The sequence below is a fragment of the Sprattus sprattus genome, assembly GCF_963457725.1.
Source record: "Sprattus sprattus genome assembly, chromosome: 14".
In the NCBI taxonomy this organism is placed as follows: domain Eukaryota; kingdom Metazoa; phylum Chordata; class Actinopteri; order Clupeiformes; family Clupeidae; genus Sprattus; species Sprattus sprattus.
Genome location: NC_137912.1, coordinates 6,935,735 through 6,951,814, shown reverse-complemented (window position 1 = coordinate 6,951,814; position 16,080 = coordinate 6,935,735). Strand labels below are relative to the sequence as shown.

Sequence of the window (16,080 nt, the reverse complement as noted above, 5' to 3'; positions counted from 1 at the left end):
GCCTCTGCCTGAAAGGTCTTACGTGGTCTTTTGCCTCTGGGAAATTAACTCATCACAACAGTGTTATCAGTACCTTGTGCTGCCAGTTGAGCTACACAGAAATCGTGACTGTTACTGTCCTTCCTCTTCCAACTAACTCATCAGGGGCATTATTTTATCTGATATGGCATTGATCGTTTCCACACACCTGATCCCTCTAAATCCCCTAACCGCAGTTATGCGAAGAGAAGCTGTACCCATCTACCCAAATCCCCCATAGATGCCTGTCATGTGTTTACCCAGATTTCACCAGATCCGGTGCCTCTCCAATCGGTGCCCAGATATCACCCAATCCTTTGGCATTCAACCTTGGGCATTCACCCCCACCCCTCCCCTCGCATGGCACACAGTACAAAACATGCCAACAGCGATACCTGATCCCCCTCAACACCCCTCCTCTTCTCTCTTCAATCCTTGTCCTGTTCCTGTACACAAGCCTGTTTCTCACCCTGCCAGTGTCGTTCAGCAGCTTAGCCACGAGTTAGGAGAGGAGGGGAGGGGAGAGGAGAGGGGAGGAGAGGAGAGGAGGGGAGAGGAGGGGAGAGGAGAGGAGGGGAGAGGAGAGGAGAGGAGGGGAGAGGAGAGGAGAGGAGAGGAGAGGAGAGGGGAGAGGAGAGGAGAGGAGAGGAGAGGAGAGGAGGGGAGAGGAGAGGAGAGGGGAGAGGAGAGGAGAGGAGAGGAGAGGAGAGGAGGGGAGAGGAGAGGAGAGGAGAGGAGAGGAGAGGAGAGGAGAGGAGGGGAGAGGAGAGGAGGGGAGAGGAGAGGAGAGGAGAGGAGAGGACAGGCCCCGGTGACTGTGCCAAGCTGATAATACCAGAGTGATGTACTCTCTGAGATCCTGCGTGCCAGGGACTATATTTAATACAGTTCTGCTTTATAACTCACTGAAAGGATTAGGAAGTGTAGACTAATGTGTGGGGATGACGTGGTTTCTGTTCCTTTCTCTCTCTCTCTTAAAAAAATATACAAAAATGGGAGAAAACCTTGAGTGCAGGAGAGCGTGGTGTGATATGTGCACCATTAGCGAGAGAAACCGAGGCCTGCTCAAAGCGGTTAATTACATTTCCCTCAATGACTTTGTAATTACAACACTGTGGAATGAGGCATCTCATTGATCCATTTCACTACCGTGTGGGGGAAATTTTAAATGTACTGTGTAATGTTGAGGAGTATATCTGAATGATAACACGCAGCACAGGCACTATTAATGAAGATACTGCTGCTATGGTTCAAGCAGTATGACATTATCATGTCATTACATCATTATGTCATTGGACAGTCAATAATGTTTGCAGTACTTCAGCAGTATCCATGGCACATCGGTCCTGCTGTACTGTATATTAATAAACATAATACATACTCTTTCACTTACACAACATACACTGGGGGAACTGGCCCAGTCAAGCCCATGTACTATTTATCTGATTATTTTTCCTGAATGAATATTTGTGGTTTGTTTTCCCTGTGCGCATACATACACACACATGCGCACACACACACACACACACACACATGCGCACACACACACACACACACACACACACACATACACATTACTTAACGTGGCGATAGAGCTCTTGAAGAACAAAAGAGGGGTAGCCCATCTGCCAAATAAAGTATTGAGTATTTTTTTTTATTCCAAGTGAAATCACTTTGAACTGTCTATGCAGCACCATAAGCTGGGGACATATATTGCAATCATCGCAAATTATAAAACAATTGGGTTCTATCGCGTTATTTAGCTGTTTCTGATTGGACGAGAGACATTCCATGCGTTGGATTATCCCAGAACAACCCAACGGGGACTTTTCACAGCTAGGCCTCCGGCCTCGGTGGCTACGGCCGAACACCACCCGTGGGAATATCCCTTACCTACCCCACTCCCACTCGTACTATATTGCTTAATTATTAATTGAAGTGAGATGATTTAATGAAGGAAGTGCGTTACGCAATATGACTCCTCATAGCTGAGGTTTCAGTGGCAGGATGCGATGGATTCAAATGCCTAAGATGTCCTAGGCGGGTCGCATCGTCTCCAGCGATTAGCTCGCTCTGAAACCTTTCTACACTCACGGTCTCAGACGTGAGGGAGTGCCATTTTCTTTCCCTTATTTCAAAAATAAATAATTCACCACCCTCACAAGTATACTGGCGTCTCTGCATTTCTGGGTCAGTCAAGCAAGTTAAAAAAAAAAAAACAGAACGAAACAAGTCCCTACAGAAACAACAGGCCAGAAGATCATGCTCTGCAATCTGGAGAGTATGAATAACTGATAACTGAGAGCGTCTAGAGTCTAGACAATGCACTGTGATGTCATATGAATAAGCCATCCAGTGATAGAATAGAGATTTGTGACAAAGACTGAAACCCTGCAGATCTATTGACTGTCATGTGTTTCAGCTTTATCTACGTCTAGTTTCTGAAAGGCTTCATTGTGTTGTGATCACTGTTATCAATCAGACAGAGATGATCATAAATGATACTTGGTGTGTCGTTTACCAATGATCCTTGAAGCTGTTTGGAAACTGGGTCCTTATTGGAAAAGGCAACAGATATTCACACACACACACACACACACACACACACACACACACCATGCAATGCATAACATTGTGAGGACATAAAGGTTTAAAAAGACGTTTCTCTGTCTTCCTCGCGGCCTGTGAGGGTGACAGGTTGACAGTGAGTGGAAGGCCCAGTCATGCGTGACCTCGCTCCACACACACACACACACACACACACACACACACACACACACACACACACTAACACACACACACACACTAACACACACACTAACACACACACACACACACACACACACACACACACACACACACACACACACATACACACACACACACACACACTAACACACACACTAACACACACACACACACACACACACACACACATACACACACACACACACACACACACACTAACACACACACATACACACACACACACTAACACACACACACACACACACACACACACACACACACACAGGTGCCAGTCATGCATGACCTCCCTCCACACACAGTGGCAGACGGTTCGGGCACAAAGGGCTGCCTGTGTGCCCACACACAATGGGCATTCTGATGGGCAGGGTATGCCAGCGGTGTCTGCAGGGTGGAGATCAGATCCAAACCGTGCCAGGCGATCGCGATGGTCATCTCATGCACAGCTGATGCCAAGCCGTGGTACTCATGCCCGCACGACACCCTTGATGCAACCACACACCCCCCGCCCACAGCTTGGCATGGTTCAGCCTGGTTTTGAGTGGCTTGGCTCTTGGCTCGAGCACCTCAAGCCCAGCTGAAGCCAAACCAAGAGTGTGTCTGTGTGTGTTGGGGGGGGGGGATGAGACCTGATGCCCACCCTTCTTGCCTCTCTGCCGGTGTAGGCTGTGTCGGTTTGGCCAGCCCGGTTTAACATGCCTGCCCGCTGCCTGCTGCTGACCCTTAAAGCAATGAAAGGCCTCACCTACGACATGTGGTTCTGCAATGCAAAGCCTCACCTTCGACATGTGGTTCTGCTGTGCACACACACACACACACACACACTAACACACACCTCACCTACGACATGTGGTTCTGCTGCGCGGACAGGTTCTGCTGCTGATGCTGCTGGATGAGCATCTGCTGCTGTTGCCGTCGGCGGGCGGTGCGCAGCTTCTCGAAGCGCGCCTCCATCTCCTCCAGGACCTTGGGCGTGTAGCGCACCACCAGCTTCACCGTGTCCTTGGCAGCTTTCAGCAGCTCCACCGCCTTCTCGTGGTGCTCTCCCTCTACACTCTGGAGAGGAACACGTATAGATATATATAGTGTGTACAGATATAGTGTTTACAGATATAGTGTGTAAATAGATTGAGTGTATATAGATATAGTGCATATAAATAGGGAAGGTAAATACACAGATACATAGAAACATGTGTAGGTAGATATAGTGTATATAGATAAGTAGGGTAAATAGACAGAGACATACAGTAGATGCTGGGATGGACGGATGGATGGATAGATGGATGAATGGATGGATGGACAGACACGTAGAAACAGGTGTATACACAGTAGATAGGTAAGGCAAGTAGACAGATACATATATAATGGGATGGATGGATGGATGGATGAATGAATGGATGGATGGATGGATGGATGGACAGATATATAGATACTGTGCATTTATAGGTGATGCAAGAGGTACACAGACAGATGAACATCAGCTTCAACAGAGGAAGAACAGAACAAAGAATATATTTTTTCTTTTTACATCCATAAATGCTGTTTGTTTTTAAAGTGTTTTCTTTCATGCCTCGGATGAAAAATGACGGTTTTCGAAAAGTCCTCCAAACTCCCCTCGCTCTGATTCTAAACTCACATCTCGTTTTTTTGTCACGTTCCACAAGTTTCTGAAAAAATGGCATGCAATTATCTCAGTGTCTCTGCACGGTTTTCCAAGGCTTATGTCTTCAGTTAAGCCTGGCAAGACAGATTTGTTAATGCATTCTTCATGTTTGATTTAATTAGCACTCCTCCTTTGAATGTGAAATAATGAAACACTTACATTTCAATTCAAAAAGCAAGTATAAAAAAAATTCACACTAATCCTCCGGGAAGCGGTCTATAGGAGGCAGGCCATGTAATTATAGTGTTTGTAAGAGAATCTCAATTCTGAATTCAAAACACGCACTGAAATTACTAGTCATTTGCAAATGAGAAAAAGTATGCCAACACTGGTACAAAAAGAATAGAAAGTTCTTGGATTCACGATTAAAAACTTGTCATAATCGTATTTTCGAGATGAAACATGAGCAGCTAGTTCTAAAGCAGCAGACATGGTGCAGCTACTTCAGTACAAATGAAAGACTCTTCCTCACTGCACGTCTGTTCACAAAAAGGTGGAATAAATTTACCGCAGTGACAGAATTAAAAATTCTGACACACCTTCATGTCTGCCAGCTAGAAACCTGTGCCTGTTTATGACCCGCTCGCTATTGAACGTCCCATCATCATGACAACCGTTATTAACGGATTGTTTTTCGCAGGCTGCACCGAGGACTCCTCGCTAATTAGGGCTTGTGACACGTTCATTAAAAAGTCTAGCGCCCTTCACAACAGAGCCATTTACATACGTCGGATGTTCAGTGGAACACACACACACACACACACACACACACACACACACACACATACACACACACACACACAACAGACCCATTTACATATGTCAGATGTTCAGTGTTCAATTTTTTAGAGCTACTTCCAATTACACAATGCAGTCCTATCAAGTGAACTCTTATCTCTGAATGGCACTTCTGTGAGTGTTAAAACACTGATGAGCCTCTTTAACTGATGGCTCCTTAGTCTGCTGATCATGGATTATTGATTGTGAATCTGTCAATGCAGTGTTGAAGCTTCTGCACAGCTACACAGCTATCAGCAACTAACAGCTTGATGCATATGTTTAGACTAAGACTTTATGACTAAGATATATCACACAGATAAGTCTTTATGCCAGTATTGAAAAGGCTTTCTACAAATAGGAACATTCCTCTGTGTCTCTATTTATAGGTTCATGGATTAATCCCCAAGGAAGGTATCTGCCTACTCAGTTGATTGTGAAGCCTTTTTCTTTAGATACCCAACTACACACACACACACACACACACACACACACACACACACACACACACACACACACAAACACAAACACACACAAAGAGGCAGTATATGTAATCTATTCTACGTGAAACATCGTGCAAGTTCACGATAACACAGTTCCAACTGAAGTGCGTGCCCAGTTAAATGGCCTTACCATCCCGTTGACAGACAGCAGCTGGTCCCCTCTCTTCAGGCCCCCGTGCCGCTCTGCCACGCCGCCGGGGATGATGCGGGAGATATAGATGGGCGAGTTCTGCTCTTTCCCTCCCATCACGTTGAAGCCCAGACCCTCCTCCGTCTTCGGCAGCTCCACCACCCGAGGGTGCGAGTGGCCTTCACTCGCTGCAAAGGCTGCTACTGTCGCCTGCGAGGGACACACACACACACACACACGCACACACACACACACACACACACACACACACACACAACACAACACACACACACACACACCCAGAGAACAGATGTTCTGTGTTAAATTCCGTTTTTGTGACAGATCAAAATCACTTGTTTACACTCACAGTTCAAGTTCAATGATAAGGCAGAGCGATGCCTAGGCTGTTGGATCTTTACATCATCTACCTCTATAGGCCACCATGGGGCACCTAGAGGGTGAAACACTTCCTTTTGTTCTAGTGACAGAAGCAAGAGATACAGTGCATTCTTTAATCATTTATTGAACAAGATTTACATAATTTAAACAATGTTAGCTTAAGGGTGCAAAATAACAAAATGAGAAACAAATTGAAGAAGGTCTGAATACTTTCTGAATGCACTTTATAACTTGGATGCCTTAGGATTTGCAATGCACAGCAAAAGTTGCACTCCGATTGAAAACAAAGAGGCGAAACACAACAACAAAAAATATATTGGTTTGTAACTCTAGGCATTCAGTAGGACCCTCATATCGTTACCCTGCCCGATCTGGGACTACAGCGTGGGGGAGAAGGGAGGGGGTGTCAGTGGGGGTGATGGATGTGCCTGGCTAGAGGGTTTTTCTGGCCGTGTAAGCACTTGAATTAATGTTCCTTGTCCCCGCGCCAGGTTGCAACAGGGATTCCTCCTGTCCAGTGGCCATGTCTGTTAAAGGCTGGTTCAGGACACAAGATCCATGGGGTAGCTCAAGGCATAAGTTCTGAAGAGTGGCTCGGGAGTCGGGACATGTGCTTTATGGAGTGGCTGAGGGCACAGGTCCGCGAGGCTGACACCAGAGAGTGATTCAGAAATTTGAAAAATTGGAGAGAATAGCTCTGGACATGAGGACAGCAAAGAGCAGAGCACTGTTTCGGGTAGCATCCGTGTGTGTGTGTGTGTGTGTGTGTGTGTGTGTGTGTGTGTGTGTGTGTGTGTGTGTGTGTGTGTGTGTGTGTGTGTGTGTGTGTGTGTGTGTGTGTGTGTGTGTGTGTGTGTGTGTGTGTGTGTGTGTGTGTGTGTGTGTGTGTGTGTGTGTGTGTGTGTGTGTGTGTGTGTGTGTGTGTGTGTGTGTGTGTGTGTGGAGAAAGGAGAAGAGAAATGGAGAGAAAGAGACCCTGAAGCCATTTTGGAAATCGTCTTGAATCTCAGAGAGTGAAAGGCAGGTCTCTCTACTGATCCACACAGATGCCGCCACGGGTGCCCTGTCTGTCAGCCTCGCCTCATTATTGAGCTATTTCAGTTTCGGGGGAAAACAGGAGTTTGAAAACTGCACTTTTTTTTCCAGGCATTTGATTTGGCTTTGGGCAAGTCTGAGCACGAAAAGCATAAAAGTCACTCCCCAACCCCCTGCTCAGTTAGGACTGAGAAACCCAGGATGCTCATGATTCTCTGTGAACTTCCTCTCACACGTCTCTGTCTCCCTCCCTCCCTCTTCTTGGGCTCCGTGGCTGAAATACGCATTTCCCTCCCCCTGGGCTCAGGAAGTTGTGGGAGAAAGGGGAAGGAGAAAGGGGGGAGAAAGGAGAAGAGGAGGAGAAGAAGAGGGGGATAGAGAGGAGGAGAGAGAGGAGGAGAGGAAGAGAGGAGAGGGGGATAGAGAGAGAGGAGGGATGGAGATGTGGTAGTGGGGTAGTATGGCACGAGGGCCCAGTAGGTGACGCATTTCCCTCCCACTGGGCTCTGGAAGTTGGTGTTCAGTATGCAAGATGTCGCCTCTCTGTCTCATCACTCTCCCCTCTACCATTTCATGACTTCATCCCTCCCTCCACCACCCCTCTCCGCTTCAGTCTAAAACTAATCAAGGTTAACTTATTTACGCGTGAGATGATATCATGAAGCGACAAAGAGAGACGTACTATAACACGTTTGAATAAGAACAAGCAACAGTTAGCGAGCTCCACATGGCCAGAGTTATATCGGCACTAGGCTAGCAAATTAAGCTTTCCTCTTCTGCACATAAATCCACACATTTGGACAAAAATGCCCTGTCCTATTACATCAACCTCATACTGTGAACTGTGAAAAATGCTCAAAATTGGAATACCGGCCTCATCTCATCATCTCCCTCATCTCTATTTGACCCAGTTCAACCAAGAACAAAGAGCCATGGCTGAAGCAGACCCTGGTCTCTCCTGAAGGAAAGCAATTACCAAACCTGCTATGGCAGAATGATTGGCTGAATGGATTCAATTAGAGTGCTACTAAAAATGAATGAACTCCCAGTAGTGCTCAGTCTCCTGAGTTAAACCTCTGGCAAACAAAGCAGCAGAGAGAGAGAGAGAGTGAGACTTCTGTGATGCCTGATGTTATTTGTTCAATCAACCAAAAATGGAATAAATCAACCAATCACGTCATCAATCGACTGATCAATCAACCAATCACTTGACCAATCATTTGAACAACCAACGTGTCTATCGATCCATCGAATTTAATTTATAAAGCACTATTCATACCAGTGGGTGCAGTGCAGAGGCAGCTGTACATGCTTGTCATAATAATCATAATAATTTATTTGATGTGCCAGAGACCATTTCTGCCCTCCAGAACTCCCCCTGCAGGCACACTTGATCCACACATTAGAGCATTTCAGCAGAATTCCCCCCCAGGGGTAGCTAGCACGCTAACTAGCTGCACCTGAGGGTAAATACAAGGGCTGCGGCAGCATGCAGAAGCAGGTTTGGAAGAAGCCCAAAATGTTCCTGTCAGCGGCAGACATGGTGTATTGCTTAGGAACAAGAGACTGCGGCGTCCTTTGTGCAATCCTGCCACACACACACACACACACACACACACACACTCCTATAGATCAGTGACAGAGGAGGCGACACCAAGGTCGGCAGGTTCATTATTCAGACAACATGGGCGGCGATACGGAGCCAGGCAGCAGCTGACGGGGGGAAGCGTCCGGCTCTGATCTGCTGCAGATCTGTTAAAGAGCCAAATGGGAACGCACCCAGATAGCGCCATGCATGTGTGTGTGTGTGTGTGTGTGTGTGTGTGTGTGTGTGTGTGTGTGGGGAAGCGTCCGGCTCTGATCTGCTGCAGATCTGTAAAAGAGCCAAATGGGAACGCACCCAGATAGCGCCATGGCACAGAGAGCCTCTTGAGTTAAAACCATAGAAACATGGAAAGGGCAGAGCGGTAATTGCTTCGTTTAATCCACTCTTAGAAATAAAGGTCTTGTAGGATTTCCGTAACGGAGGTTTTTTACATAGATTCCTTTATAGCAACAGGGTTCTCCAAGGGTTCTTTGGACCTGTGAGATTGCCATTTGGTTCTGACTGGTGAACTCTTTAGTATTCTGTGCTGCATCCTTTTTCTATTGACTGATAAAGTCAACCACTGGAGAAGAAAACAATGAACAGTTGCGTGCATTGGCTGTGTCTACCTCAAAGTTACAAACCATTTGGACACACTGGACATCCTAGCCCCTCGCTCTCTCTCTCTCTCTCTCTGTCTCTCTCTCTCCCATCTCTCTGTCACTTAATATTCTTGATCAGTGATGTGGCTGTCTCCTCTCGGTCGGGGTTGAAGGATATGAAGCTCTTCCCCAGACGGGTGCTCGCAGACCCGAGCAGCGGACTCCCCGGAGAGATCTGGAGTTTTTAAAAGGCCAGCGCCCACTTGTTTTGCCGGCATCAACTTAAACGACTCCCAGAGGCCTGTGGGCCTTAGCCACCTCCATGTTTCATCTTAATTGCCTCCAAGGCTGGTGTTTAGTATGCCCTATAAGTTGACAGGACTGACTTTTCAAAGTGTCTGAGAGTCTCTTGTCAAGGTCAGAGTCCGAGGATACTTGCCAGAGTGGTCACAGCAATGCAGATGCATATTAAGGTAAATGTATGCTACTCTGAGCAAACCTCGGAGAGGCTCTCGTACGGGATAGTTAGAGAAATTAGGAGGCGCACGACAGCCACTTCGAGGTGCTTGGAAAGGTGCTTGGAAACCACTTAACTGTATTCCTGACCTGGTATTTAACTGTATTTTTTTATTTGCCCTATAAATAAATGTACCCGATTTCTACTATAAGCATGTTTGACATTGATTACTGAAATATATCATTTTTTATTAAAAAACATGATTAACCAATCTGATTACCACTGAAACACACTGTGCAAAGACAAACAAGGACATGGTGTTCTATTTTATGTTAGAAAATTCTAACTATGGACAAATGAATCAGACTCACCTAACAAGAGACATTTATGACAGTGTGGAGACAGACTATAACTTTGCAAGGACTATAATCTACTTAGCATTACAGTAAAGACCTTTATCCTTATCAAGACAGGAGAGTAGTCATTTGTCTAACAAGTACCTTTTCCAGATACGGAGAAAAAGTCAGCTACTCTGACAAGGGATTTCAGGTATATCAAAGCAAAAAATATATATAAGCTCTGTCTTTTCAGAAAATTCCTGAGTATCCGAATTCATTATCCCAAAAAAGCCTAGAGGTACCCAACATCTATGTGAGCGTAGAATATATAGAATTTTTATTTTGTGAATATCCTTTTCATCTACACACCAAAAAAAATACTTTTCAATTTAGATTTAGTCACAGCATTTGGCTTATATTAGCATTCTGTTGTCATGGAGAACATTTCAGACTGGAGATGGTGAAACAGTTCATATTTACACCACTCTATATTTACACACACTTCATATTTATCTATAGATGCTTTGAAACACAGACATAATGAGGGCTGAGATTCTGTACTGGGTTTATAAGATGCTTGTTTGGCAGAGCAACCAGACATGCCCGTGGAGAAGCCAAAGAGTCTGTCTGCTCATGCTGTGTGTGTGTGAGTGTGTGTGTATGTCTGTGTGTGTGTGTCTTTGCGTGTGTGTGTGTGTGTGTGTTTGTGTGTGTGTGTGTGTGTGTGTGTTTGTGTGTGTGTGTGTGTGTGTGTGTGTGTGTGTCTGTCTGTGTGTATGTCTGCGTGTGTGTTTGTGTGTGTGTGTGTGTGTGTGTGCGTGCGCGTACGTGTGTGTGTGTGTGTGTGTCTGTGTGTGAGTCTGCGTGTGTATGTGTGTGTGTCTGCGTGAGTGTGTATGTCTATGTGTGTGTGTGAGTGTGTGTGTATGTGTGTGTCTGCTAACGCTCAGAGTGTGGCAGGGTGTGTGTATGTCTGCTCATGTTGTGCTTTATCACCTCACTGTCCTTGCTCTGCCACCTCCACTGCTGTGGTGTGTGTGTGTGTGTGTGTGTGTGTGTGTGTGTGTGTGTGTGTGTGTGTGTGTGTGTGTGTGTGTGTGTGTGTGTGTGTGTGTGCGTGCGTGAGTGTCCTTGCTCTGCCACCTCCACTGCTCTGGTGTGTGTGCTCAGCTCCTGCTGGTTTGCCAGGTGTGTATGTGTGATTGTGAGAGTGTGAGTGTGTGCGTGTGTGAGAGTGTGCGTGACTGAGTATGAGTGTGTGTGTGTGTGTGTGTGTGTGTGTGTGTGTGTGTGTGTGTGTGTGTGTGTGTGTGTGTGTGTGTGTTTATGTGTTTTGTGTTTATTTAATGGGGGAGAATTTAATTCCCGAGTTCATCTGCCAGTATACACCTTCACACACTCATATTACACCGTTCTTCATTCTCTCTCCTTCCCTCTCTCTCCCTCTCTCTCTCTCTCTCCCTCCCCCCCTCTCTCTCTCCCTCTCCCTTTCTCTCTCTCTCTCTCCCTCCCCCCCCTCACACTCTCTCTCTCCCTCTCCCTTTCTCTCTCTCCCTCTCTCTCTCTCTCTCCCTCCCCCCCCTCTCACACTCTCTCTCTCTCTCTCTCTCCCTCTCTCTCTCTCTCTCCCTCCCCCCCTCTCACACTCTCTCTCTCTCTCTCCCTCTCTCTCTCTCTCTCCCTCCCCCCCTCTCTCTCTCCCACTCACACTCTATCTCTCCCTCTCCCTTTCTCTCTCTCCCTCTCCCTCTATCCCTCTCCTCCTTGTTCATGACACTGACTGAGCTCTGGCTTAACAGCAGTGTCCTCGACTTGCTCTCCTTCCTCTTCCCTCTCCCTCCTGTTGCAGGCCTCCATCTCTTCTCCATAATGCCAGTATTACTCTTGTTCTCATTTCTCTGTTGTTCTGTCACACTTCCTCTCGGTTATTACCTCTTTCTTCTCCGAGCTGTTTTTCAACCTCTCCCTCCCCTCCCATCTCCTTTCCCTTTTCATCCTCTCTTTTCTTCTCCCTTTTCTGCTGTTTTCTCTCCTTTCTTCTCCCCCTCCTACGGTTCCTGTTTGATCTGTTCTCCTTTAACTCTCTGCTTCTCTTCTCTTTCTCCTGAAAGGCTGTTGTATCCACCTCTTCCCTCTTCCCTCTCCCCTCTTTTCACCTCTCTTCTCTCCCCTCCTTTCTTCTCTCCTCTCCCCTCCTTTCTTCTCTCCCCTCCTCTCCTCTTTTCACCTCTCTTCTCCTTGCTGTTGCTCTAAAGAGGAAGCTGTATTTCTTCCGTGCCCTTCACTGTCACGCATGTACCATCCCTGCTCTACACCCCCCCTCCCCCCCACACACACACACCCACACACACACCTCAGATGAGATGTAAATTGGAATGGCAGACCATGCTAGCAAGACTACAGAGTCTGTGTTTGCATGCATGTCTGCTTAGATAGCCATTTGCTTATTCACATGAAGCCTTTCCCTTGATAACAGCAAGGAAACATCATGAAAGCATGAAAGCGCTGTATGTTGTGTCTGCGTGGGCACTGAGCAGCGCTTGGAATGGCAATAAGTCCTACTTCATTGAGTCCAACATTTGGGGTGAAATGTGGCCATTACCAGAGAGTAAGAAACAATATCAAGCTTACCTTTGCTGTGGCCCGTGCCTGGTATTCCGGGCAGCCATTCACTGTTATTGTTTCATGCATATACTGATACACCTGTGACAAAGGGGCAGATGAGAGAGAGAGAGAGAGAGAGAGAGAGAGAGAGAGAGAGAGAGAGAGAGAGAGAGAGAGAGAGAGAGAGTGTGTGTGTGTGTGAGACAGAGAGTATCAGAGAGAAAGAGAAGAGAACAGGAGAGTGACAGAGGTGGGGAGAAAAAAAAATAAAGAGGATAATTAATTAAATTAGCTGAATTGCACTGTTCACTTGATTTAAACAGGCACATGTCAATACTGTTGCTAAAGAGCAGCTTAAGTCTCATTCAAGCTTTTCGTCATGCACAGAGACAGCTCCCCATACCCCTCCAGAGAGTTGAGTGCTTTCATAATTCATCCAGAATCAGCTTGCATTGTTCTTTTGATGTGCCAAGATCTATTTTTTATTTTTAAACATAAAAACACTATGACACAAATATCTAAAGACACGTACTAGATCAACAACAAAAGACAGTTGACAGAACACAACAAGGGAACGGAGAAGGGTTCAAGGATGACACCTTAAGCTACATAGACATGACATTGAGCAGGAATAAGTTAGTGACAATGAGACATGAAACAGGAGAGCCTATGAATACCCCAGCAGAGAAGCTGCGCGCTCCATGCTCAGCAAGTCCTTATAGCCAAGATCTATTGATTTTAGAGGGCATTTTAACACACTGCATACCTGGCGTTCAATTGGTATGTTATGAATTCCAGAACTCCAATCATCAACAGGCTGCAAGGCGGTTTGTGAGACTCTAGCAATAGTCTGGAACTACATCTAACATCTAATGGCATGGGTTTAAATGTTCCACATTTCCCATCAATGAGCAATCATATTGTTGTCCCCTCCACAAATTCATAATCATCACTAGAACACAGTTTGTGAGGTGTGTGTGTGTGTGTGTGTGTGTGTGTGTGTGTGTGTGTGTGTGTGTGTGTGTGTGTGTGTGTGTGTGTGTGTGTGTGTGTTTGTGTGAGAGAGAGAGATAGAGAGTGGGAAAGCAAGAGAGTGTGTGTTTGTGTTTGTGTGAGAGAGATAGAGAGTGTGTGTTTGTATGAGAGAGACAGAGAGAGAGATAGAGAGTGTTTGTTTCTGGTGTGTGTGTGTGTGAGGGAGAGAGAAAGAGATAGGGAGAGTGTGTGTGTGTGTGTTTGAGAGAGAGAAAGAGAGCGCAGCAAGGCCTCCCAAACCTTGTTTATAAAATATAAACACACCCAGAAGCTATGTTTACTCGCTGTTTGATGCACAGCTTTGAGTCTCAACTGTTTCAAAGTACAGTACACTCATCACTCACCCACCACTACAGCGTGCCCCTTCTCCCTGGAGTGCCTATGATCACAGAGTCCACTGGTGCTCACTAGCTACAGTTGCTTGCCCTTCATGACTCCACAACCAACACAACCAAACATTTAGTTTTATGTAATGTACGCTGCACTATGTTGTCTATGTATTTACTCTATTTATTTTATTTTATTTCTTTTTCAAATGCGTATTAATTTATTTTTTTATGTTTATGTCAATACTTGAATGCTATTCCTACTACCTTGCTGCTTTGGCAATTTAATTTCCCTCACGGGATTCATACATATATACTATCTATCTATGTATGTAACACTCACTAGCTACAGTTGCTTGCCCTTCATGTAACATTTGGCTACTTCTCATATCATAAATCCACCATTTTGGCTCTAGCATGGCTCTCGTGCCCAGGTATAGTACATCTGCTACCCTGGGAAAATTATTAGCCTTGGCCCTGTCACTGATAATTGACTGGCCATCACCCCCCCTCTCTGTGTTTAGAATTATGGCCGCTGAGTGGGCAGTGAATCATTGCTTCAGTCCACAGACTGAAATGAAACACAGATGAATAGATCCAAAATGGAGGCTCCACAGCACCTCAGTAAATTACCCCCACTATAACCTATCAAGGCACTGGCATTCTCCAGCTCAATACAGCTTGTCCTGACCTCCCATGACAACAATGCTCCTGGCACAATGCCTCTGTGCCAACTGCCAACACAAGACTTGTAGCTTCAAGAGCAAAATGCACCTAATCATCTCTGCTTCATATGAAAGGTACTAATCATCTCTGTCTCATATGAAAGGTACTAATCATCTCTGTCTCATATGAAAGGCACTAATCATCTCTGTCTCATATGAAAGGTACTAATCATCTCTGTCTCATATGAAAGGCACTAATCATCTCTGTCTCATATGAAAGGTACTAATCATCTCTGTCTCATATGAAAGGTACTAATCATCTCTGTCTCATATGAAAGGTACTAATCATCTCTGTCTCATATGAAAGGTACTAATCATCACTGTTTCATATGAAAGGTACAAATGGCTTCTGGGATTTATGGAAGTAGTTTTTTGCCAACACTAATGAAGACAATAATATACAATGAAATATACAAAAACTTCCTGAAGTTGCTTGCACCGAATGGTTTGTGCATGTTGGTAAACATAACATATGTAGAACATAAGCGTAAACGATGTATCACTGATGTCTTCCCATCAAAAATCCTTTCGTTAGATATCAACAAATGCACATAAATACCTCATCAAAAGACAACAGCGAACTTTCCACTTAACCTGAGACAATCAAGGCCCCCCCCCCCAACAGTTAATAATGTCAGTAGCTCTCAACACAATTGCATATTCATCTGAATCTGAATTCCATTTAAGATACACAGAATGTTCTAGAACTCCCAGGGCAGAAAGAGCACTCGGATAATTGCATTGGAGACACACATGCATAACAATAAAGGTCAAGCTATTTCAGTCAGCGATGCTTTAAACTGCATGTAAGAACCTCCACCAGCTGAAGTCTAAATTGGATTTATGACTTTCTGCTGAATTATTCAATAGGCAATCAAATTACATCTCAGGAAAAAATGCTTTTATAAAACAACAAGTCTCACTTTGTTTTTCCTGGTATAATCACGTGCTCAAATTGCATTAGGGGACTGAAAGGAAGCCTAATGAGCTCTGAGCTCGTTAGCAGTCATTATGACGCTCACCATCTCATTCATGAAGTGTTCTCAAAGTAACCCTGCCACAGAAAAAAATCTTCTTCTTCTTCTTATTGCAGGCAATATTATAAAATTACCAAATA

General features: G+C 45.3%; 1 protein-coding gene across 1 annotated transcript in view; it reads right to left on the bottom strand.

Moving 5' to 3' along the window:
• The window catches only part of lin7a (lin-7 homolog A (C. elegans)), a 34,704-nt gene that overhangs the window by 1,975 nt on the left and 16,649 nt on the right, over positions 1-16,080 (bottom strand). The window contains exons 3-5 of the mRNA XM_080851230.1: positions 12,905-12,976; positions 5,858-6,067; positions 3,625-3,840 (exon numbers count right to left, since the gene is read on the bottom strand). Coding sequence (XP_080707356.1) covers positions 3,625-3,840; positions 5,858-6,067; positions 12,905-12,976 — 498 coding nt within the window. The remainder of the gene's footprint in view (positions 1-3,624; positions 3,841-5,857; positions 6,068-12,904; positions 12,977-16,080) is intronic.